This window comes from Merops nubicus, unplaced genomic scaffold (assembly GCF_000691845.1).
Source record: "Merops nubicus isolate BGI_N331 unplaced genomic scaffold, ASM69184v1 scaffold7063, whole genome shotgun sequence".
NCBI lineage: Eukaryota > Metazoa > Chordata > Aves > Coraciiformes > Meropidae > Merops > Merops nubicus.
Window position 1 is genome coordinate 45,586 of NW_008601126.1, and position 23,639 is coordinate 69,224.

At 37.2% G+C, this 23,639-nt stretch overlaps 1 protein-coding gene across 1 annotated transcript in view; it reads left to right on the forward strand.

Annotated features, from left to right (window-relative positions):
* Positions 1–2,257: 2,257 nt before the first annotated feature.
* Positions 2,258–23,639, forward strand: part of PLEKHA7 (pleckstrin homology domain containing, family A member 7) — an 88,771-nt gene continuing 67,389 nt past the window's right edge. Inside the window, exon 1 of the mRNA XM_008937913.1 lies at positions 2,258–2,328. Within this exon, the coding sequence (XP_008936161.1) occupies positions 2,258–2,328 (71 nt within the window). The remainder of the gene's footprint in view (positions 2,329–23,639) is intronic.

Consider the following 23,639-nt stretch of genomic DNA (forward strand, 5'->3'; position numbering starts at 1 on the left):
GGAGGGATGAACGCCGACAGAGCTCATCCCCACGTCCCTGCTTAGCCACAGGGGAAGGTGACTTCGACAAGCCCAAGAGTTTCCTCTTCCTCTCACGTGCACACAGCTTTTTCCCTGTGTGGTTACCTTTGTGGTTTTTGAGAGTCATGAGCTTTGGAATTAATGCTTCATACTAGGCATGAGAGAGATTGTGCCTATAAAAGCTGCTTTTTCAAGGCTCTTTGTAAAAATTCAGCTGATACCACAACATCATTTGTGCTTGAATTGCCTTTTCAAGCTTCTTCTTTACAGCCAGGAGAGATACAAAAATTTCAGCAAAATGAGGTGCCCAGAAGCTTGTTTGTTTTTCCAGACACATCAGTTGGGATAATAATAATAATTAAAAAAAACTAAAAAAAAATGAAAAAAAAAAAAAAAAACAAACCCTAAAAAAAAAAAAAAAAGAAAAATAAATAAATAAATAAATAAAAAAAAAGTAAAAAAAGTTACTTCTTTGGGGCAAACTGTGCTCTCTTTGTGTTATCCTGAACATTTTTATAGGTGCTTCAGAAATTGGTGCTGTATGCAGTGACCTCTGGTTTCTGCATGTTATTCTGTGTGCAAGTGTACATTGCTTTTATTGGATAAAATGGCTTCTGATTCCCCAAGTTGTAGCTGATGGAAACACTGAATTACTTGACTGAGGTCTGTGTGACAGTGTGCACAGCTAATTAATAAGCATTCTCATTTTTCTGAGGACCAAGCTCTTACTATGTAGCCTGTGATTGTTTTGTGGTTTTCCCCCCTCCTATGTCATCTTTGTTTAAAATGTTGTTATCAAGTTTCACAAATATAGTTTCTTTTTTTTTACACCTTGACAAATAACAGTTAGGCAATGTAAAACTAAACTTTTCACTGAGATCAGATTGAGTTTTAAATTTAATATACATTTAAAGTAGAAGAGCAAGGTCCCATTCTTTTAAGTCAGACATTAAAAGTTATCAAGAATAGTGGCAAAGCTTTGTACCGCTTTCCTAATGGCCAAGATGTTGATTATAAACTTGTGATGAACTGAGACTAGTTCAGTCTTTTTCCAAAATGAAGAGATAATATAATATCATACTAAGTAATATGTCATGGCATAAAAGTATTAAATTCCACATCTTGATGTTTTCCAGTGCAGCTAGCACAGATAATGACATAATTTTAAAATCAGTTTTATTTTATATTTTGCTTAAACTAAGCAAGTTTAAGCCCCTTCATGTGAGGGCACTGTAACACCCACTTTACTCTGAGAGAAGTGTAGGTAGATAATCATTTAAGTCTATTTGACATTAGTCATGCCACTGGGCGTGTGGCTACTCACATGTCTTCCTGCTTTCCAGTTGCCTTTTCCTCTCCTGAGGAAGGCATGCCCAAATAAACTTCCATGTCATTTACTGTTGTGCTGTGTATCAAACCAAATCTCTCACTTTTGATATTTCTTTAAGATGGAGTAAAATACTACTGGAATGCAAGCACATAATTTTATTTCCATATTCAGTATCTTAAATAATGGGGTTTAAGATTCCATTTCCTACCCTTCCCCCCTGCTTTCCCATAGCTGAGAGTGTGGAGTGATAGGAATGTTTTTTTAGCAGGGGAAAACTCAATGTGATTTTTCGTGCTACTGTAATGTGCAGTGCAATCTGATGTTGCTTATAAAACACCAGGATGCATCGTACACCTAACTGGAATTTTTTTAAGAAGCATTGCCTCTGGGTTCAAGGTCACAGATCTCGGGTGTTTTCAAGGCAATTCTGTCACGGGCTGAAATGGTGTTTCACCTGCAGCCTGGATCTTCATTAGCTGCTAGGAGGGATTTGCGGCATTGGCACTAAGTTCTGCTGCCTGCTGGCTGAGTGCCAGAGCAGGGCTGCTGCTCACGGCAGCCTCTCGCCAGCCTGAAAGGCAGGCACTGTGTTTTCAAGAAGAATGTGGTGCAGGATTTTATGTCGAGTGGAAACCCACGGGCTGTCCTTGCTGCACTGAAACAGTTGCACGTTTATGATTTGGTAGTACGTGATGTCATGAGGGTGTTGGCTTTTAGGAATTTCACTACTGAGGAAGCAGTTTGAAATGCAGGCAGAATCTTCAAGACCTTCGGATGTGCACTTGGTTTCTTTCTAGTTAGCTTTGAACAAATGTGTGGATGGATACATACATACCTTTTTCTTCTGGCAAGGCATTAACATATGGAATATAGCAGTGATTTAAGTGGATACAATACCTGGAGGCAATGTCGAGTCAGTCTGGATTTTCAAACTCTGTTCCTCTGCTGGGATGTCCATTCTACCAGGTGTCATGCAGGTATAGCGTGTTTTAAGTTTTACGTGTTAATACACTTGCATATAGAACGTGATGCTTGTGTCAACAGATTCTGTTTCCATTTCTTTGTTCTCTAAAAAAATAAATGAAATTGGAAAATCAAGCTGAAAAGCATAAATACAGTTTTAGAATGCTTTGTGCCTGACTTAATAATTAGATTTGCATTTATTTAAAGTAATTTTTTTTTTTTTTTTTTTAATTTCTAAGCATACTAAATTTTTGGGGAGTTTTTCTGACTGGAAAATTGAAGTTGTAACCTTGGAGATTTTTTCTGAGTTATGTATTCAGATATTTCAGCCATTTATTAGGAACCAGATATCTACAGTGTTCAGGAATGGAAATTCAACAGATATTTAGAAACAGGAGTCATTTTAATAATAATTTTACCTTGTGCAGTTCTGCATAAGGTAAATAATCCAAAGTACTTTACTGTCATTATGCTTTAAGGACAATTCACAGGAAACATGCACATGTGGAAAGGTGATAAATGGTAGTGTGATAAAGCTTAATCATACAAGCTTCTTACTGTTTTATCTTTTTGACTCAACAGTGCTATTTTATTAAAAATTCTTCTGAGAGTGATGTATAACAGTTTTCTAGTGAATGGGTTGGATTCTAACTGTGAAATTACTGTCCCTGCTCTGGAAGACTAATATTGCATAGTAATTAGAGGGAATGTGCTACAATACTTCCTTGGCTGAAAGATCTCAGGTTTCTGGCACGCCTTAATAAAGGAATGTAATCTCTGTTTATTGTGTCTGAATCTGAAGTCCCTGCCTTTCATGCTGCAAGAACAACAGAGGGAGGGGAGAAGCAGAGTTGGAACAGGAGTTTTGTGATATTACTCATCTTTCTGTAATACATTTGAGGAGCAGGATAAGAGAGTAAGTTAATTATTAGTCAGGTTCCTTCTCTAGATGTGACCATGCCAATAACCTTCATAAACTGCAGCGTACACAGTTGGTGTGGGTTGGTTTTGTAAGGCTGCAGTGATGGTCTTTTTGAATAGAAACAGAAGTGGCTCTGCAGAGTGTTCATTTAACCACTTTCCTCTGTGTTTTGTGAAATAAATTCCTGCACTTGTTTACATATTTGTATCTCTGTAGCACTACTGAGCGCTCTGATCAAAGGTGCCAGTGGAGTTTTATGGAAATCACAGTCAGCCATTTAGAGGTCAACCACAATGATAGCTCATGGTGGTTGTCCTTTGGCCTAACTTGGGAGGATGCTGAAGTCTAGTAGCCTCTCCCCTTTTATTTCTGCTTGTTTTTGTGATAGTAGGCATAAATAAGCTGGAAATTAAAGACAACATGAATTCACTAAATGGCAGCTGATGTAAAAGCCTTCTCTTCCCCAAAGTAAAAATACTTGGTCAAACACATGCCTTTTCAGTCCTCCTCCTCAAGATCAAGATGACCAGAGCCTGCCACCCAACACCACGGTTTCCACAGTGACCTTCTGGACAGAACAAAGGTCTTATGAGTGAGTTCCAAGTCACAAAATTGGAGAGAACACTTGGGTTGGAAGGGACCTTTAAAGGTCATTTAGTCCAACCTCCCTGCAGTGAGCAGGGACAAGTCCTCACCTTTGTGTTGTGAAAGGAGACAGATTGAAGTTCCTGAACTTTTGGATCTCTGTTGTTTAACTACATTTTGTTTCATTCTCTCCTCTCTGTTTCTTGCATGCTTTAAAGTAGCTATTTTAGGTTGCAGTGAAGCCTGTGTTTAATAATTTTCAGATAAGATAATTACTTTGTGATACACAACGGAGATGGTTAAATCCTGGCTTGTATATATAGAACTGGATGGCCTTACTTCCTTCCATCACTAAGTCATTCCAACTTTGTGACTCTGTATTTGTGCTGGTGCTGATAAAGAGAAATTCTTTACATTGTGTACAACCACTGATATCTTGGCAGCTCCAACTGTGTAAAAGTAGTAGTCGTGCAGTTGTTTAAGCAGAATTTTCTTTCAGAATAGTACCACAGGTCCATCTCTGTCTGGGGAGTGATACAGTCTATAGAAGCAGGACTGAATTGGAATTTTTACTCTACTCTAGTTGTAATATTCTGGTGAGTGAATATTTGACAGTAAATGAATAGGCAGTGAGACTACCACTCGTAATAATTGGTTTGTGATCTTTATGGAGTGGAGAGGGCTTGTGTATGGTATGCTGAGTTTGTATGTTGGCAGAGGCAGGGCTCTGATATGACTTGCAACTGGGATGGCATAAAAATCTTGAATAGAATTATGGAAAAGCTCTTGAGGAAGCTTTGCCTTTTGTGTAGACAAGATTAGTTTTCTAGAGATCAGAATTGTCATTAGAATTGCCTGGTAGTTGGAGTGGATTTTGTTTTCTGTTACACGTAGAGAGTAATGATTTTGGTACAATGATTTTGTGGAAATGTGGTGTTAAGTATTGATGATAGCCTGTTCTGTTGGAGTGTGCAGTCAGCATTTTGTTCATTTGTGGTTTTCTAAAGATTCCTTGGGACATTGTTTATCCTGGAGATGACCAAGATAGAGTCTCCAAAACTAGGTCACTCAAGATGATATGGTCCCTTGGTTGGCTGTGAATTATGGTATTGCATGAATCAGGAGTTCATCTTGGGGACTATGCTCTTGAGCTATATTGTAACTCATTTTTGGTATCCGTGGAATGCAGAATTGGAGTTTGTGGGAAGCTTTTCCATATTTGGACAAAAATTAGAGATGACTAGAATTTATATTTAGACTGGTAACAAATTTCTTGTCGCTTCTTTTATTTCACAACGTAAGAGATGGGATCTAGATACTACTTGGAGAAAATAATCCATGTGATTGAAAAACACTTTCTCAGGTAATTTATCATCTTTGGTTTTTTACAGATTCAGAATTTAATAGAGAAATTCAAAGAAATATTGCCATCTATGATTTTTATACTTGAAGATAAGTAGCGGCAAATGTAAAATTGGTATTGGTGGTTAAATGGTAGCCAAAGCCTGTGAGGAAGCCTGCTTTGTGCCATCCTACAGCAGCTAGAATGGCATTTACTTGGTAGCTTATGTTTTTTTACCTGCGTAATGCTGTAATGTTGGGTCTTTTTTTCATACACCATGGAGTGTAGAAGGATAGAAGTCTTTGAAAATGCACTTCTAATGCTTTGATTTTTCATAAGCTTAATCAGTAGCTATTAAGAACAGGTTTTTTTTTTCTGGTAGGGCCTGCAAAGGCTGTGTTCATGTCTTTTTTCCAGCTACTCTGATATGGCAAAAGACCTTTTTTGTAAGAGCACTTGCTATTTCTCATTTCTTTAGGCTCCTGGAAGATGGTAGCCTTATGAGCCTTTGAAAACGAGAAAAGGTGGAGATGTGGTATCCTAGCCATATTTGACAAGAGAAGCCAGTGCTTTCAGCTGCACTGGGAAATCAGCAGATAGTGGCCATTTTAGAAAACGGGCGTTGGTTTTGTTTGCCTCAAAAATACGTATTTCAACCCATTTTTGAGTAGGAGGAACTGCATCTCCTTCCTCACACAGACACGTGAGATAATAGAAAAGCCAACTCTGTCTCAGCTATGGAGCAGTTACTGGTGTTTCTGTCACAGCTGGAGTTGTGCTTGTGGACTCTGATACTCTTCATAAGATTCCTCTTAGGAGAGAATCTTCTTTTTTTCTGACACAAATACACAGGGGTTGAAACATTGGTGTTCTTCAGAGTTGGGAGATTTTAACCATTTTCAGTAGTTACATTAAAAGTAGCAGAGCAGTTTTTAGAGATTGTAAGAGCTATCTTAGTCCCTTGGCCTAACCAATATGGGAACCTTGTGCAGCCCTTTGTAATACTGGTATTTCATCTTCTAGGGAGGATGACAGAAGCCATGTTCACAACAAAAAGCTGCTGTTGAGATCGAGACTTCCTTGGAATTCCACATGCTCTTGCACTTCTGTCTGCTAAGAAAGAAAAGATGAAAAAAACCCATAAAACATCCAGTGAGGGAGAGTGAAAACTTGTAATGTAGTGTATACAAGATGAGTTCATTGCATCTGTGCAGTCGATTCCAAGTGCAGTAATGCAGCTCACATCCAGTGGTAGCAGTGTCAGGAATAAGCTGTTGTAATTGGCATGAAGCAACAAACTGGCAGCGCTGAACTGATCCTGCAGCGTTAAGCTGCTGCTTCTCTTTTGAGGAGGAAGCCACTGCCCACTTCAAATGTTGGTCTTTAATTAGCATCCATTTCTTAAATTTTTTTAAAAAAGCTGCTGTATTTTTGATAAAGGAATAAATTTTGGCCACTTTCATGTTTTAGTGTTAAGAGAGAGTGAATGCTTTTAAAGGAATAAAGTAATTACTGAGTTTTTTTGGTAACATAATCTGACAAATTTAGTTTAACTAAAATCTTTGAGAAATAATGAGGTTAGGCAAATAACAATCAAGAATGAAAAAAATGTATTCAAATACTTGCTATATTAAAGTATATGTTAAAATACTTGGTTATAACCAAAGTCCTGCATAGCTATTTGATACTGTTATTCTGAATATTGAGCAGCCTGCATGTGTGTGACAAGGATTTGCAGTTGCTTTTTTCTTGGATTAACTAAATCAGTTGAGGAAAACTTCCTGGTTTTTTTGTCCTTTGTTGGTCCAGAGCGATTGCCTTTCAGGTGTAGGGAGAAAGGGGAAGAAGAGAAAGGGGAAGAGCAGAGTTTTTTGACAAAATATATGCAAGAACATGATGTGCTAAATTTGAGCTGACCTTAGAAGCTATTTCCCCATAGGATTTGATTTTTATGTATGCCTACAATAACATGTAGCTCTCCTGTTGGGAGAGGGAGCTCAGTCTCTTGTTTTTTAGGTGGATAATTCCTTTTTCAGGACTTTGGAAGAACTAGTCAAGAAAGATTGTGGTGCTATTGCTGGCTATCTCCTTTACCTCTAAAGAGGAGTATATTACATTTAGATTTATGTAAGAGAGGGAACAATCAAGATTTGAAGAAGACAGTTTTATATATTTTATCCTCTACAATATTTAAAACGTGGGCAGGCTATTTTTATATTGAAATGGTTTAAACATGATATAATTGCTTTAAAGGCAAATGTGAAGATTACTTTTAAGCAAAAAAAAAAGATTTTTTTTCTAAGGCACTTCATGATTAGAATGTCAGCAGTTATTTGGGCTTGAGAGAACAAATAACATGTTAAAAAGCTTCACGTAATAGAAAGTAACTCATTAAGCAAGACTGGACTTGAGAAAAGAGTTTTGCTTGCAGGGAATAAATCTTAAGTACAGGCTGCTCTCTGAGAAGACCAGATGATAGGAAAACTGTTAAAGATGAAGCAGCTTGCAAGATCACCATCTCTTAATTTTGTCCAGGAGATCCCTGTACAAAATAGTGAGTGAGAGATGTTGATTAAGGTGGGCTGGGGTTGCGGTTCCTGCGCGACTTGCCTCAGTTGCTGCCTTGGAAAAGAGGAGCTGGGTAAGAAGCTTTTCTTTCAAAACACTTCTCATACGGGAAGTCTCTTCTCTCTTCCTTTTCTCTCCAACTCTTGCCTCCCTCCCCAGCCCCCTTTCTCTCCTCACTCTATTCACTTAAAACCCAACCAACCAAACTAAAAAATCTTCCCTATTTTGTCCTATCTGAACTGGAAATGAAGAGCCTCAGCTCTGTGCGAGAGACCGGTTGATCCACACGATCCCACGCGTGGCTCCCTTGGGATCTGCAGGACAGCTGTGAAGCTGCAAGCGTGTTGGTGCTGTCCCAAGTGTTGAACTGAGCCCTGATGTGTTGCTAGTGTCGCCTGGGTTGAGTTATATTGGGTATTGCTGTCTGGAGGCATGTGTGTCACTTCTGACTTGCTTAACCCACTTACCTTCTGGCCCCTCTGCTCTCTTCCCACATTCCTAGCGTGGCTCGGGCTGCACTTGCCAGTGAGGGTGTAATCGGATGAATGCGTGGCAGATTGCAGCACTTCCTTATAAATCATTCTGTCAGAAAGGAGGAAACTGAGGAAAATATGTGAGCGTTATGACAATTGTAGCATCATAGAATTGTTTCGGTTGGAAAAAACCTTTAAGATCACAGAATCCAACAACCTAGCACTATTAAGTCTCCTGTTAAGGATGTTAAGTATAAACTGCATGTGATGCAAAGCAGCAGCTCTGATGTGGATTACTTACTTTCCTAATGAATTCTGACTGAAACTTTGAATATTTCTTTGTGTTTGTTTTGTGATATCTGGTATTTCAGGCTCTTACGCACAGAAATGTAGTTGTAGTTGTTCTTCTAATGACATTGATATTTGCCCAGCAGAACCGGAACAACAAGTTTTACGTTACTTTTTTCTTAACAGCAATTTTCTAAAATATCATTTATTACTAAAAAAGGAAAATGTTTAGTGTAACTAGAGATTCAGGTATAAAATTTTTTGTACATTCATTATTCTGAGGATTTCAGCATGAAAAGGCAGTTTGTTTATTTTTGGAACACTGTACATGATTTCTGTTTTTCTGGAGGAGTTTGTGCATGTATGTGTTTTGAAATGAAATTACTTTCTTGGTATGAATATGCGCTAACTTTGAATAATGATGGTTCAGAGTTATGTTCATTCCTTCTCTTTTTTTCTGTTACCATTCCTGCCTCAGCAGTTGACTAATCTACTTAGGGAATTAAGTTAACAAATTATTGTAGTTCTTAGTCCAGTAGTGTGCTTCTCAAGAAGCTGAAGTTGCTTCTCTTACAGTTGAAAATGCCTGGATACCTCTTGGATCCTTTTAAAATCCTTCCAGGCTGGAGGTTTTCTGAGATTTACTTGGGATATTTGGCGGTCCAGGCTGTGCAGCAAAATGTACACAGAAGACTCATCCTGTAACACTGAGAGTTTATGCTCTTAATACTTTGATTTTGAAATTAAATATGGAAATTAACTTTGTGACTTAAAAATTGAGCCTAGAGAGAAATATTATTCTTTCTAGTATACATAAAGGAAGCATTGACTTGTAATAAATCCTGCAAGTTAAAGTATAGTCCTAGAAATGATCCTGATTTGTGCAGTATTGAGTTGATAATTTCAGAGATGTAAATGAGGAATTTGTTACAATTTGGTTTGGAGAAAAAAAAGTTGAAGCACTGACAAAAAAATTGTAAGGCATAAATTTGCAGGTTTCTTTTTTATGGAAACTCAAAACTTATTAACTCAGAAATGAGAGCGTTGCAGAAGCTTAAAAGTAATTTTTTTTTAACCAATTAACTATAGGAAAATTATAACCAATACAGTGATTATTTATGTTGAATTTGAATGTGTCAACTGATATTTAAATTATAACAAATTGTTAAATATAGATAGTATCTATTCAAATAAGATGTAGGTTATATTTAGTCTCACTAATATATGCTGCTGTTTGGGCAGATGTATGATTTATGACATTGTTAATCCAGTTTCATGAGTCCTGCAATTCATTTGAAGGACATCTTCCTGCAGAGAATGAGCATAAATTTGAGCACTTAATAGATGGATGCTTATATATGCCTTTTTTTTTTTTTTTTTTTTTTCCTCTAGTTTATCTACTTTGTTTTGTGACACTCCTCAGACATTTTTAATGAGAAGCAGACGGTCAGTGCTGTTGACGTGTGACTGTCTGCACGCTGCCGAGGTGACTGCAATGCAGAGAATGCTGATGGTGCTCACCTCCTCAAAACTTACATTGGGTTTGCAGCTCCTGTAAGAGGTTTCATTGACTCATAACTTTAGGTGAGGACTTACCATCTGCTGAAGACAAACATTTACAGTGGAGAAGATTGTAATGGCTGAGATTATGACCTCATGCGGGGGAGCCAGGGCCCTATGTGCCCACACTGTGTCCCCAGCATGTCTGGCCCCAGTGCCAGGCCAGGCAGACCAGAGCACCTTCTCAGGAGCTGAGACCTGTGTCAGTTTCAGGCATTGTTCTGCATTAGTCCCTTTCCTTGGCAACTCTTGGATGTTGACAGGTTTGTCTGTGACATTACGGACGCTAGTTCTGTCTTCCTGTGGCTACTGCCTTCTCCTGAAGTGGGACAGCAACGGTGCTTGCATTTAGCTGCCCCTTTCCCTAAAATGTTGAAGACCTGTCCCTAGTCCCTTAGGATTTACAGAGCTTCCTGTTAGAGGCCTTGTCTCTCTGCAGGGTTATTGTAACTTCTTAGAGCTCTGTAGCGCTTTCCCTCCTCTTCCTTATTCCCATGTAAGTAATCCACATTTTACCTGCTGCTCTAACTACATCATCTGTTTAAAAAAAATCCGTTTCTTGGCTCTCCTGTTAAACTGCCTCAAGTTCAAGCTTGTCTTTCCTGCTTTAGGACGTGTCATCAGCTCTGTCCCCACTCTGGTTTCTTACCAGGTTACTCCCTCTGTTTAAGTCTATTCAAATGTGGCTGTAATAAAAGTTTGGTTTACGCTTGTCTGCTGTTGACTGGGTAAGACTGCTAGATTTGAAATACGTCCTGGCTTACAGAATTAGTAACTCTTGGTATGTAAGAGTAATTATTCCCTTATTACCCTTCTGAAAACAGAATTATCTTGTCTTCTGCAGCCTTTTCTGGCTTTTACTGCATTCCCTCACCTCCTCCTGTCCCCTATCAGGTAAAACCTAGAGTGTTTCCCTTCGTTTTCCTATAGCCCCTCTGTCTTTTCCATTGCTCTCAAAGCTGCCTAAGGAGAAGTTAAAGACAAACTTAGAACATTGCCCATAATTGTAGTCTTTTAATTGTGCCTTTGTCTTCTGTTGGCGGCATGTGAGAGGAGTTGGGTTCCAGGTGATGTCAGAGATCCAGAAACATTGTTCACAAGAGGTTCTCTGTTGTAAGTTGTTCACATTAATGAAAAGTCAGCACGTGTTTTTCGATTAGGGAAATGCATGTGTATTGTCTTGCAGGTCAACTGGATTTTAATTAGAGTGATTTTTCAGGTGGGTCCTCAAGATACCCTTGTTGATTTAACTCCAGCTTTTCTGAGCTGTTCTGTGACATCTGAAGAGCAGTAGCAAATGCTGATAAAGCTTTTGAATGGGAAAAGTAATCCAGATTTTGTTCCAATTCCGACTATTCGCGTGGAAACCTTACAGGCAGGTTTATTTTCTCCCTGTGCTTTTACCATGGATGGATAAAATGCAGAATATTTTGTATGTAGCCTGTGTCAACTTGTAGTGCTAAAAATCTCAGTTCACAATTCAAAGCTGATCAAATGGAGGAAAATCAGCAATCTGCTGATGTCTACTAAAGGTCTTTTATGTTCCTTCTCTGGCAGAGGGTTATTCTTTTATGGATTTATTGGTGCTTTCTGCTGGGCCTGTCTTATTTCCATGTGCTGAAAACATTAGGCAAATCTGCAGTGGATTTGCTAATGTAAACTTTTCTATTGCTGTGCACCATGGGCCTTGATTTCCCTCCATTGTGCTCGCTCTCTCTCTCTCTCTCTCACTCTCTCTTCTTTTCTGCCCGCTCTCACCCTGCTGGGGCATGGTTTGCTGTGTTTCAGATGCTGAAAGCTACTAAAGATAAGCCCCTTATTTTTAAGCCCAAGCTGTTCTGAAAGCCTCAGTTGCTTAAATGTTGTAATTTTACATGTTTTAAAACCTAAATTATCCTAATAACTAAGCTATTGAATGTTTGTACTTAGTGTGTTTGCATAGTCTACTTACTACAGGGATTTGAAAGAAATTTCCTGTGTAGTTTACTTATATTAATGCATATTAAAAAACTCTTTGAAGATATTCTCTGCTCTTTTTATGTTCAGCTTAAACTTCTGTAGAATATGATTTATCAGCGTTCCAAAGTATACTCCCATAGTCCCTGGGGTTTTTATTATAACCTAACTTTTAGAAGTTTTACAGATACATAGTAAATTGCAGCATTTGTTATTTCCCACTTCAGTACTGGACAGGTCAGGAAGTGGGCTTAGGTTCTCTGAAGCTCTGCTGTTGCAGAGAATGAATCCATTCTGTGCTCTGTTATTTTTAAACTATTGCCTCTTCATGAGTTGTTTTTGTAGTTGTGAATATCCTCATGCTGTTTGTTTTTCTTGACAGTTTATTCAGCTTCTCGTTGCATCACGTGTGGCATATTAAGCTCAGCTTGAATACTAGCCAGAACTTTTTGGTGGAGTGATCATTGTTAATCTGTTGATGGTTGTTAAGTGTGCTGATTTGGAAGTGGAGATCTGTGAATGTTAGGACATGTGTCTGTGATCTGAGCCATAAATGTTTATATACTTCATAGAAATCTGATGAAATACTGGCAGCCTTCACTGGAGCACAGCTGGAGGCACCATGTATTGTGTAAGCTTTTGTGGTTCGAGTTTAGAAATGGAACTCAGACGGCTGGATTAGTTTTTTCTTTCTGGGCATTGGAAAGAAAAAAACACTTTACAGGTATGGCATGAATTGTCCCATATGAATATGCAGAACCTAATTTGAATGTGAGGGTTCTTTAACTGGGCCACTGCACTACTGTCAGCCTTCTGATACGTGATGGCAGTACGCATCTTTAAAACTTGGAAGTCAGAGCTGTGCAGAGGACCAGGGGTGCTCGGTACTGATGCCCCCTGGGTGATCTTAAGCTGTTGTCTTTTGTTTCCTGTTGGTATCTGCTGCTTCCTGTCAGCTGTTGATTTACTCTGGATTCAGACTGTCCTGGCAGGGCTCAGGTGGGGATGCACTTGGTTACTCATACTGCTGAGCTCCTGTACAGAGAATTCTCACAGCCACAGAACCTGAGAACGTTTTCTTGGTGATGAAGAAAGGGCCAAAAGCAGAAACAGGAGATGCCTCTAGGACAGAGGCAACTTTGCAGTCTTTGTATCAGACCACTGTAAAGCTGCTGCATGGACTTCAGTTCATATTTTCACAAACCCCCCCATAATTCTATTACCTTGGTGAGATGTGACTGGTGATATGACCTTTGTCTAAGCAGGTGTCCACCTGCACTCTTCTGGGAAAATGCAGGCAAAGTAGTGAGAGCAGAAACAGGGACACAAAGGGTGTTTGGAGAAGAAATGAAGGTGGTTTCTCTGTGTCCTTAATCCCTCTGTCATCATGCTTCCCATCCAACTTGCTTTTCTTTTGTTCTTCTTAGATGTAAATTTTTTTTTTATTTGCTTATTTTTTGGTTGGTTTTTATTTTGTAGAGCTTTTTGGTTTGTGTTTTTTTTTTTTTTTTTGGGGGGGTTTTGGTTTTCTTTGTTAGATTGGTTTTTTTTGCATGGCTTTTTATTTGTTAAATGAAAATTATAAAAATTTAGTCTTATTTGTGTTACATGTAACACATTTTTATTTTGACAAGTATGAATGCCCAGCAAGTATGTTTCAAAGAACGTGTAGTCTGTTTGCTGCCTATTTGGCTTGCTGAGTTTTGGCGCTAGTACAGGAAATTACATGGGACTCTAATCTGACAATAAACATGTGTGGTCACTGAAGAATCATTACAACTCTTACTGAGAAGGTCTTCAGAATAATTCCTTGAGTATTTCTTCTGTTGTTTGGTTAGTGAAAGGCAAAAGATTTTAACTGTGGTTTATTGTGAACATAAAGCCAGAAGGACTTGTATATGAGAAGCAATAGATAGTATGTCTGAATACAGTTTTGGGGCAGGTAATTTTGTGGTATAAACAAGTGGAGAACTTTTTCTTTAAATACTAGAAGTAGGCAACTCAACTTGAAATATACCATTTTTTTATGTGGTACTTCGAAAGTGGTGTTTATAATTTTAACTTGGAACTTTCTTTCCCTAAAATTCTAACACATGCTGAAATTTTACACCTTTTAAAATCTAACATTTATAGTTTGCTCTTAATATGCTATGTGCCTTGTATAATGTGTATCCTGATGTTTGTGAATTGGGAAATTCTTTACACTTAGGATCTTTCAGGAAAATGAGATGATAATAGAAATAATTTCAGTAGCCCTTGGTCTAGAAGTAGATGGTCTGATTAATATGATCAGTATTACTGATATCTGAGTCACTGATCCCTTCTACTAGTTATTTTTTTTCTTTCTGATATAACAGAAGTTAAATCCTTCTGTGCATAGTACAAATTGCAGCATTTATAGGATTTGATGAATTGCCAAATATGAGGGCTTTATAACTCAACAAATAAAATTGGAATTACTTTATGGCTTTTTTTTTGTTGTTTAATATTATGAGTGCCTGTTGATAGTTACTGTTGATAGTGTTGATATTGGCTTCCATCCCTTCATAATTTTATCGATAAACTTTAAAATGTAAGGAATCCAGGATAAAAGTGTTGTAAAGCACAAATGTAATTAGATATTGCTATTAGATGTGGTCTGTTTCCCAGAACAGAGGAAAGCCAAAGATTGCAGTAGCAGACTTTTTCTTCTTATCCCTTTTATGTATTATGTAGATGGTATATCATTAAGGTGCAAGTCCAAGTGCTGAAGATAGCCAGTAAAATGTTTAGAATGATGTAATCTAATAATTAGGTAGTTGGCAGGTTGAAAGCTTATTCTTTTATTTTAGATGTGAATTTCAGGAATGCTGCATTTTCAGTTAATTGAAGATACAGTAAATCTCCATGGAGCTAAGATCACTTCTTTCTCTCCTGACTTACAGTACCGGTTAAGCTTTAAATAATATAGGAAAAAATTTTAGTACCAAAAGGAAATTACAGCTATGAGATATACATGTGCATATGTGTGTATAGTTCTTGTTACTACCGTTTAAATGGCTGTAGCTAAAGATATAACTCTGAGACCACTTCATAATGTGGATTGTTCATCTTGAATTCTGATTTTTAATTTTGCTGCACCAAAAAAATCTTATCCATTGTTGATGTGAAATCCACTGCATCTCAGGAGGTGAGGTGTACTGGAACACAAGGAACTTGAATATCTATGTGTGTCTTCCTAATAAGCACAGCTATGAGTGATAACTGTAACACTGACACTTCTTAAAAAGGCTTGGATTTCTCAAGTGATACTAGCAATTGATGGTACTTGAGGCTTATGTGATAAGAGTTGGTTACATGAATATTTCATAAAAACCTCTATTCAGACAATCTATGTTAGTGAGTTACTGCCTTTATCAACCCAGTCTGGGTTCAAGATATAAATAATTACATTAGTCCCCCTGAGTAATTTGGTCCCTGTAGGAAATTTAATTTAAGTCACTGTTGGTGATAAAGCTGCTACAGGTTTTGATCATCAGCTTCTATAGTGTTGTGGTTTATACAAAGTAAATACTGGTTTTTAATGCTATAGATTTTTATTTAGTTGATTAGGCAATATACGTGCCAGAGACTTTTTCATAATGATTTAGAATGTTCTGCCTGTAGAACTTGGTAGGTTATGTGAATAAGCCTGCTGTTGTTAAATGGTGCATTTTAGAAAGGCAATCAGCACTCAACATTGCTTGGTCATGATTTGGAACAATATGCAGAAATAAAGGGCTTTGACTCCCTCACTACTTCTTGCCCTTGAAGTAATAAGTAATTCCACACTAACTCTTCATAGAAGGATATTTGGTTTTGTAGAAAAACATGTATGTATTTTCTGAGAACAGTAAACTCTACTTTTTGTCCTTTGCTAGTTGATTGAATGCCTTAATGGATTTTGGGTGACAACAGAAATTATGACCTTGATTTAGAAGAAATGAGCTGTGCAGGAAATTAAATATTGAGATTTTTTTTTAATGTACTGTATCTAACAGGAGTGGACTACTTAACATGTACTGTTTTCTTTTTTTTTCTTCATCTGTGTCCTTTTAATGACTTAGCAGTGGTTTAGATCACTTCCTGCAAAAAAACTTCCTGGGATGTTGTCTCTAGACAGCTTTGAAGCTTCTGCAATGCTTGTGAAGTACTCTTGATCAAGCTTGCAAAGTATTTCTGGTGTTACTGAACCAATGTTTGGTTCAGACTTTAATTCCTCAAGTGCTCCATTTAGAATCATAGAATCATAGAATCCTTTAGGTTGGAAGGGACCTCCAAGATCATCAAGTCCAACCATTGAGCCATTAGGGCTCTAAAGTCCTCTGCTAAAATAGATCAGAATCTGTCAGGGTTGGAAGGGACCACAAGGATCCCCCAGTTCCAACCCCTCTGCCATGAGCAGGGACACCTCCCACTAGATCAGGCTGCCCAGAGCCTCCGCCAGCCTGGCCTTAAAGACCCCCAGGGATGGGGCCTCAACCACCTCCCTGGGCAACCCATTCCAGGGTCTCACCACTCTCATGGGGAAGAACTTCTTCCTCATGTCCAGCCTGAATCTGCCCACTGCCAGCATTGCCCCATTCCCCCTAGTCATTTCATGCTTCCTCCCAAAATTTCACGTTTCCTGTAATTTCTTTTACTGTCAAGAGATCAATAATTAATTCACAGTTCTCCATGTAACACTGCCTTCTTGTTGATATGAAGATCCTAGTGATCGATAAAAACTTACTCTTTCTTACTGTGTTGAGCACTTTATTGTTCTCCCCATTGAAACTGAAACTTTCTGGTATTGGTTCTTTGCAATTAAACTGGCCTTCTGGAGTATTTGTCTTGGAACTCTTTCACCAGCAGTGCTTTTCTAGATTGAATCCATATATCCTGCAATATTAGAGATATTACAGGACATCCTGTAATATCAGAGTAAGTAACTTTTCTTTGTTCCATTGTGCTTTTTTCTGCTGGTCTGATTTGGTCTTTGTATTGCATGTTGGCTGTAGTCTCTGCTTAAAAATGTTCAGCTTCATGTCCTGGAGAATTTGAATTAATGCTCATACGTTGCACCTTACTCTTAAAATCTTGTGTTGTTGATTTTTATAAACAACTGTTGTTGTTCACTTCATTCGTTCAATATTTTTTTATTTTTTCCTTGTGATGTAAATACGTGTCTTAATTATAAAAATAAAAAAAGTGAGGGTTTTTTGCCTGGGCAATCTCACTACTTTTCCAATTAATTTGCATATGTTATTTGTATAGTATAACATTCCTAAGGAAGGGGACTGCTCTGAAACCTGTATAAATGCTAGGATTTCTGCCATTTTGCATTTTTTAGCTTCATTTATATATTTTTGCATCATGTGAGTAGCTTTTTAAAAATTATTATTATTTACATTTCCTGATGGGACATGCCATGGTGGAAATATGCCAAGAAGTAATTAGGTTTTTTCCCTTTGTTCTGTGATCTAACCTGATATTCCAAATGCACTTGGAATGTTCCTGTCTGATGATAGGCTGTACTATATGAACAGCTACAAATAATGGCAAATTATGAGATTATCACCCTGTATCCATTTGCTAGTTTACTAGAGAAAAACATTGCTATGTGATTACAGAAAATAACTCCTGTAGTTTGTTTATTTTGAGAGCATGGAGAAAAATTGAGCATGCAGAACCAATTGCCTCTCTTTTTATCCCCTTGTGTATTTTTATCAGGAAACTGAAAATATTTTTTAACCTTCAGGACTATTAATGTACAGTGTGACTAATGAATAGCCCTGTCAAGTTAGCCATTTATGTTTAAGGATCTACAGGATCCAAAACATGATGCTTTTAATTTTTTTTTTTTTTTTAAAACAGTATCTAGAATATTATTCTTAAAAACTCCAACAGCACTTAGAATTGTATTTTTTTTTTTTTTACCCCAAGCTAAAATCTTGCATGCTGTTGGGAACAACCGTGGAATATCTAAGATGCCTTGCCTACAGCTTTGCCTCCAGTCATTTGCAGTTAAACAATCTGTGGGGATAGTGGCTTAGATAAGTCAGTCCCTGATAAACTCAACTTGAGAGTTCCTCTTCAAGTGACTTGGAAATTTTTGTCTGCCAGCGATCCTAAAATTCCTGTTCACCAAAGTATTTGGTAAATAAGGAGTGTGAAATCTAAACATGGGAGAAAAAACTATAAAGAGCATACTGTTGGAGGGGAAAACCCTCTCAAACAAAAACAAACAAAAAACTCTCAAAAAAAACCCTAAAACCAAAACTAAACAACATTATTACTCTTGAAATTTTAAACTGCTATTTATATTTTTTTTAGAGAGTAGAATTGTTTTGCTCAGACTGTCAGCAGAATAAATGTCAGTGATTAAAATTCCTATTGTCTTCTCTAGCTGTGAAAAGGTTTTTGTTGTTGTCATGGTGACAGTTGAGTGACAACTTGAAAGTGAGTAATTGCTACTGAGAGCTCCATTATGAACATTTACAATGTTTCAGAAAGGATTTCAGGACGAAATAGGATTTCTTTACTGGGCTTTCAAAACATCTTCCTAATAACCTGATGTTTTTCTATAAAGAAGTAGTGTCTGGGTGACTTTGTTTCAGAAGGTCCTATTTAAGAGCTGTGTGCAATAGCCCCACTAATGACTTTGTCCTGTCTTTTGTCTTGTCTTCCAGGAGAGAAGTTTTAATATGTCATTTGTGCAAAGAGTAGCGTTGGATGACAAAGACTTTCTTATATGTACAAAAGTTTTAGGAATTCATTTTTGGAAGAGTGTACTCGCAAAGTCAGTGCAGAGTGACACGTGCTTCTCAGAGCCTAAAGAGTTGCTGTGGATTCCATTTCTGAGTAGTGGCAGTTACACTCTTAGCAGGGGAAGTTCTGCATTCTTGATTTTACAGTCTCCACAGTGCTTTTAGCTCAATCAATTCCGTGATTTTAAGGTTGACAAGGGAAGTGAGATTTACAGGGTATAAGGGTGTAAATTAGGTGTGAGGGTGTAAAAAGTGAATGGTGGTTTCCATTAGATAGCACTGCACTGAAGTGTGCACTGGTCTTGAAACACTGAGTGCAACAATAACTCAGTTAGCTGGGTCCTTGTTGCCATATACCTATTTTTCTTCAAATGTAAGATACTTTCTTAATGTCTGAGAGTTGTTTTAGGATCATGATCTTAATTCCGGAAGATCATTATTTTCCTAGCTGCCTGAGTTCATGTTCTTACCACTGGTAAATGCAAATTAGTTTATAAGTAGCTTACTGATATATCAGCTTTCTGATAATAAACTGAATTGAAAGTTTCTCTTGGATTTTAACTGGTTCATTCTATCTTTTATAGTGCTTCTTAGGTTTGTGTGCTTTGATACCTTTAGTTTGAAAGTCGTAATTAATTGCATGATAACATTATAATCAAAACCTACGTGCTGTCCATAAATATGCAAAAGATCAACTTTGTGAATTTTAAGAATTTTAATCTTTAGGAAATCTGCTTAACTTCTGATGTGTCTAGGGCCTCAAACTGAAAACCTCAAGTATGTACATGTGCTCACACATGGACAGATTTTGTGTGTGTGTGTAAATATGCACACACATGCATATAAAAGTGCATGTAAATGGTATCAGAAAGTATATTTTTTCTTATTTTTGTTCTTACTGAAAAGCAACAGCAAAAGGGAATAATTTTAATTTTTGACCACATGGTAGAAAACCTTCAGGAAACCTTGTTAGTATTACTTGCTGTAGATGGCCACTGGAACAACTGGGGAGCTGAGGGACTTCTGTGTGTGTGGAGCAAAACTCTATTGGAACCATGGAATGAAAATTTTCTCCAGAAACGTGAATTTGACCAAATTGGTCAGATTTTTCTCAGGGGTGTTGAAGTACCTTAGATCTGAACTGATCAGTTCTACGCCTAGTCAACCCTGGCAGGTTTCAGTTTCATTTGCGGAGTAGTAAGTGAACCAAAGATGGTCCAAGTATTTTTCTGTTTGCTTCTAGTTCATAATTTTATATCTCAGTAGTTTAGAACATACCCTTACATAAAAGGCACGGTTTAAAAATGAGATTCAATACATAATTTTAAGAGCCTTGAAGTAATTTCTTTTAATGTATTGTAAGATTTAAATATAGTTTTCTCTGTGTTCTATAAATAGACTTACACTTTCCAAGATTACCTCTCTCTATTTTAACTCATCCTATTAGTGTTGATTCTTAAGATGTCTTTTTACAAAAAGGTTCATAAGAATCCTTTACACCCTGACAAAAGGAGACGTGCTGCTTGGTGTCCATTGATCTTCATTCTGCAAACACTGAGAAACGTGAGCTGTCCTGTTCAAAGTGTTTGCAAATGAAGCTTCAGTTTTTACATTGTAGTAGATAAATGAAATCTCTTTTTTTTTTTTTTTTTTTCAGGTTCCATTTCAATTTTTACTGTTCTGTTTGTCTATTAAGTAGTTTAAAGAGTATTGATGCTGTAATTTAGACTTTTGGGTGGTACCATTGTTGGGTCCCATCTACACAAAGGGTACTGTTGCACTGTCCTAAAAGTCCTGCTGTTCCTTGGAACTCAGGACTTCTGTCACTGCATAAATACTTCCGTCCTAATGAAGGTAATACACTTTCTGCTTAATCATGTAAATTTTATTTTGTTTTATACTATGTTTTGTATGTGTGTGTTTTATTTTGTTAACTGGCAAAATTGATTCTAGTGCTATAGTCATAGTGCCGGTTATAGTTTGTTCACAGTAAGAGAGTTTTTAGGGTGGTTAGGCATTTTAAATCAAAGAATATGCAAAGTACTGGTTCAGAAAATACAAGGGGTGATACTAGTCTTGTCCTGGATACAGAGAAGAAAATGCATGCAGAAGTTTGTCAGTTAAAGAAAAATAAATGGAAGTATTTCAAAACAAAGTTTCTTTAATATGGTGAATATATGTAACATGAAACAAAACTATTTTGTGATCCAGTTAGCAAATTATATGATCTTTGCCTTTTGTGTAAAACAACATATTTCATATTGGAAAATCCTAACAAGGGCCTATAAGTCTTCTTTCTTCCTTAGTCCTCTGCAGGAAGTCTGCTTCTTGCCAGGTAAAATAATGTGATTAGACATTTAATTACAAATGATCAGATGGACAAAAGCAGAGACAAGCCAAGAAAAACTGGCATCTTCCAAGTTCTACCTTAATCTGTACTTTGCTGCCTGCACTGTAGTAATTCTTAATTTATGATCAGTAAGTGTTACCTACTTTAAGGTTTTTGAGGATGTTTAAGTAGATGTTTAGTTGTAATAAATTTTATTTATGCTTTTATGCTTTTTAGAAGTATTAGCTGTTAAAATATGGTCTTAGAAACTCCACAATGGAAATACTGAGATGCTATACTACAGTTTTCCCTCTTTGGTCATTCTGATTTCTCAGTAACAAAATGTGTGTGAAGGAAAACAGCTCAATATTGAAAATTATATTCCTCATGGAGACAAAGAAGACAGAGTAAGGAAGAGAAAGTGTGCCAGAGCAACATTCTTCTGGAAGTTAAAATCTTACATTCTGTTTCTCTCTGTACATTTTGGTGCCAGCTTGTTGGAGATGCCTGATAGTTCTTATGAATGAGGAGTGTTGGAAGTTAGTGAAAAATACTCTTAAGAAAGGTTGAGATGGGTGCATCTTCAGCTGTTTTTTGGAAGGTAAAGTCTGTCTCTACATTCTCGTCTGCCTCGAACTGAAGATTTCTCTAGTGACCACAGTGCTATGACAGGCTGGTTGGACTAAAAGTACTGCAAATTGAAAATCCTACACGGAGGTGAATAGTGAGAGTGGGGGTGGTAGAGCCTGGAACAATGTGTGTGCAGCATTGTTAGAATATTTGGAGTTTTGGAGTGTCTGAAAATGTTCATTTACAAAATAATACTGTAAATACAGGCCCGGACAAAATGCAAGATGAAAAGTTTTATAAGAGCCTATTGTATTATGGAGGCTGCAGTAGAAGTGAAAACTGAATTGAGAATCCCATTTTAATTATTTCCAGAGAAATGTGCTAATTGATACCACTGAGGTTTAATTTGTAGGAACAACTGCTGCTGCTAATGCCTCACATTCAGCATCCTGGGCATCTGCATTTTAAAGAGTCTGCTTTGTTTGGAATCTCATAGATCAGTTAATAACTTGGTTTTTGTTTCTTTGATTTATGAATATATAGTGATTTTGATTGTAGAAGTGTATAATTACATATGAATATAATATATATGGTTATAATATAATTATAATATGGTTATACTTTAGTTACTGTGTGAAGAAGAGGACAGGCTTGCTCTTTAGAGAGCTGGAATTACCTGTACTTCCAGCCCCAGGGAACAGTTGGGAGCTCAAGAGAACATCTCTACTGTAGAGGATTAGGAAGTAAGGAAAATCCCTCTAGTGCTTTTATGACTTCCTTTAGCTGCTGGAATGTGGTTGGCCTAAGGGAAAGTCCTGTGAAAAACTGGTGACCTGGGCTGGGTGTATTGTGTTGCCATGTGCCTATTGAAGGGCACACAGTTTCTTGTTAGTCCAGTCCCTCACTGGTGGTCTTAGGTAGTAGTTGGTACCCAAGCTTTAATATCATTTTCCTGTAAATAGAACCAGGATTCTAATTTCTCTTTTCTTTTCTGTTGGTAAGCATTTAGAAAATTGGCATCTTGTATGTGTCTCTGATACATGCCATTTGCTGTTAGATGAAGGTTCCTTGATTCCAAAAATGGTTGGTGTTACGTGTCATATATATGGAATTTTGTCCCCCCTTCTTCTTAAGAATCTCCTCCTAATTGTAGCAGGAAATATCTTGAAAATGGGACCATACCTTTGTAGATTTGTGAATAGGGTCAGACCACTTAATAAAATGGTACGCTTGTCTTTTTTATGGGGAAGACTCTTAAGAAACATAAAATGATTTTTGGCCCTGCTATCAGTGTTATTTATTTTATTTCCTCCAATGACTCTGCAAAATAACATGAAGGGAGTTGGTCTCACAATTCAAAATACCTGACTGGTTTCCTATTGTCCTTCCCTGTAGGGGTTGCTCACCAATCAGAAACATTAGTGCTGGAACTTTGATCCATGATACTGCTTATTTTCTTTAAATCATGTTACTTGAAACAAAAACATAACTGACTATTTCCAAGTAGAACTCTAGTGTTTGTTTGGTTCTGTTTTTCTTCCCACAGTAACTCTAAATTGTCATTTTCTAATGTATCAACAAAGTAACTTTTGTGTTTATTTTCTAGTTCTTATGGAGGTAAAATTTACATTCATGTCAATAGAAATACCTGAGAGTAAAGATAGGTCTGTTGGTATGTAAGGTATGTCAGACCATATATTCTGAGGTGCCAGAAAGTTTGAGTGGCTTTTTCTTAATGTCTTAGTGATACAGTGTTTTACTCTGCACCCTGCTCACGTCAGAAGAATGTAGAATATGCACAAGGTATTTGCAGGTTTTGAGAGCTGTCTGAGAAAAGTTAAATTCAGAGCTATTAAAACTTGAAGTTACTGTGTATAACATGAAAATCCAAGAACACTGGACATAAAACAATCTGTGTCATACAAGATTAGAATAATGCATTTATTTTATTTTTCCTAGAGAGCG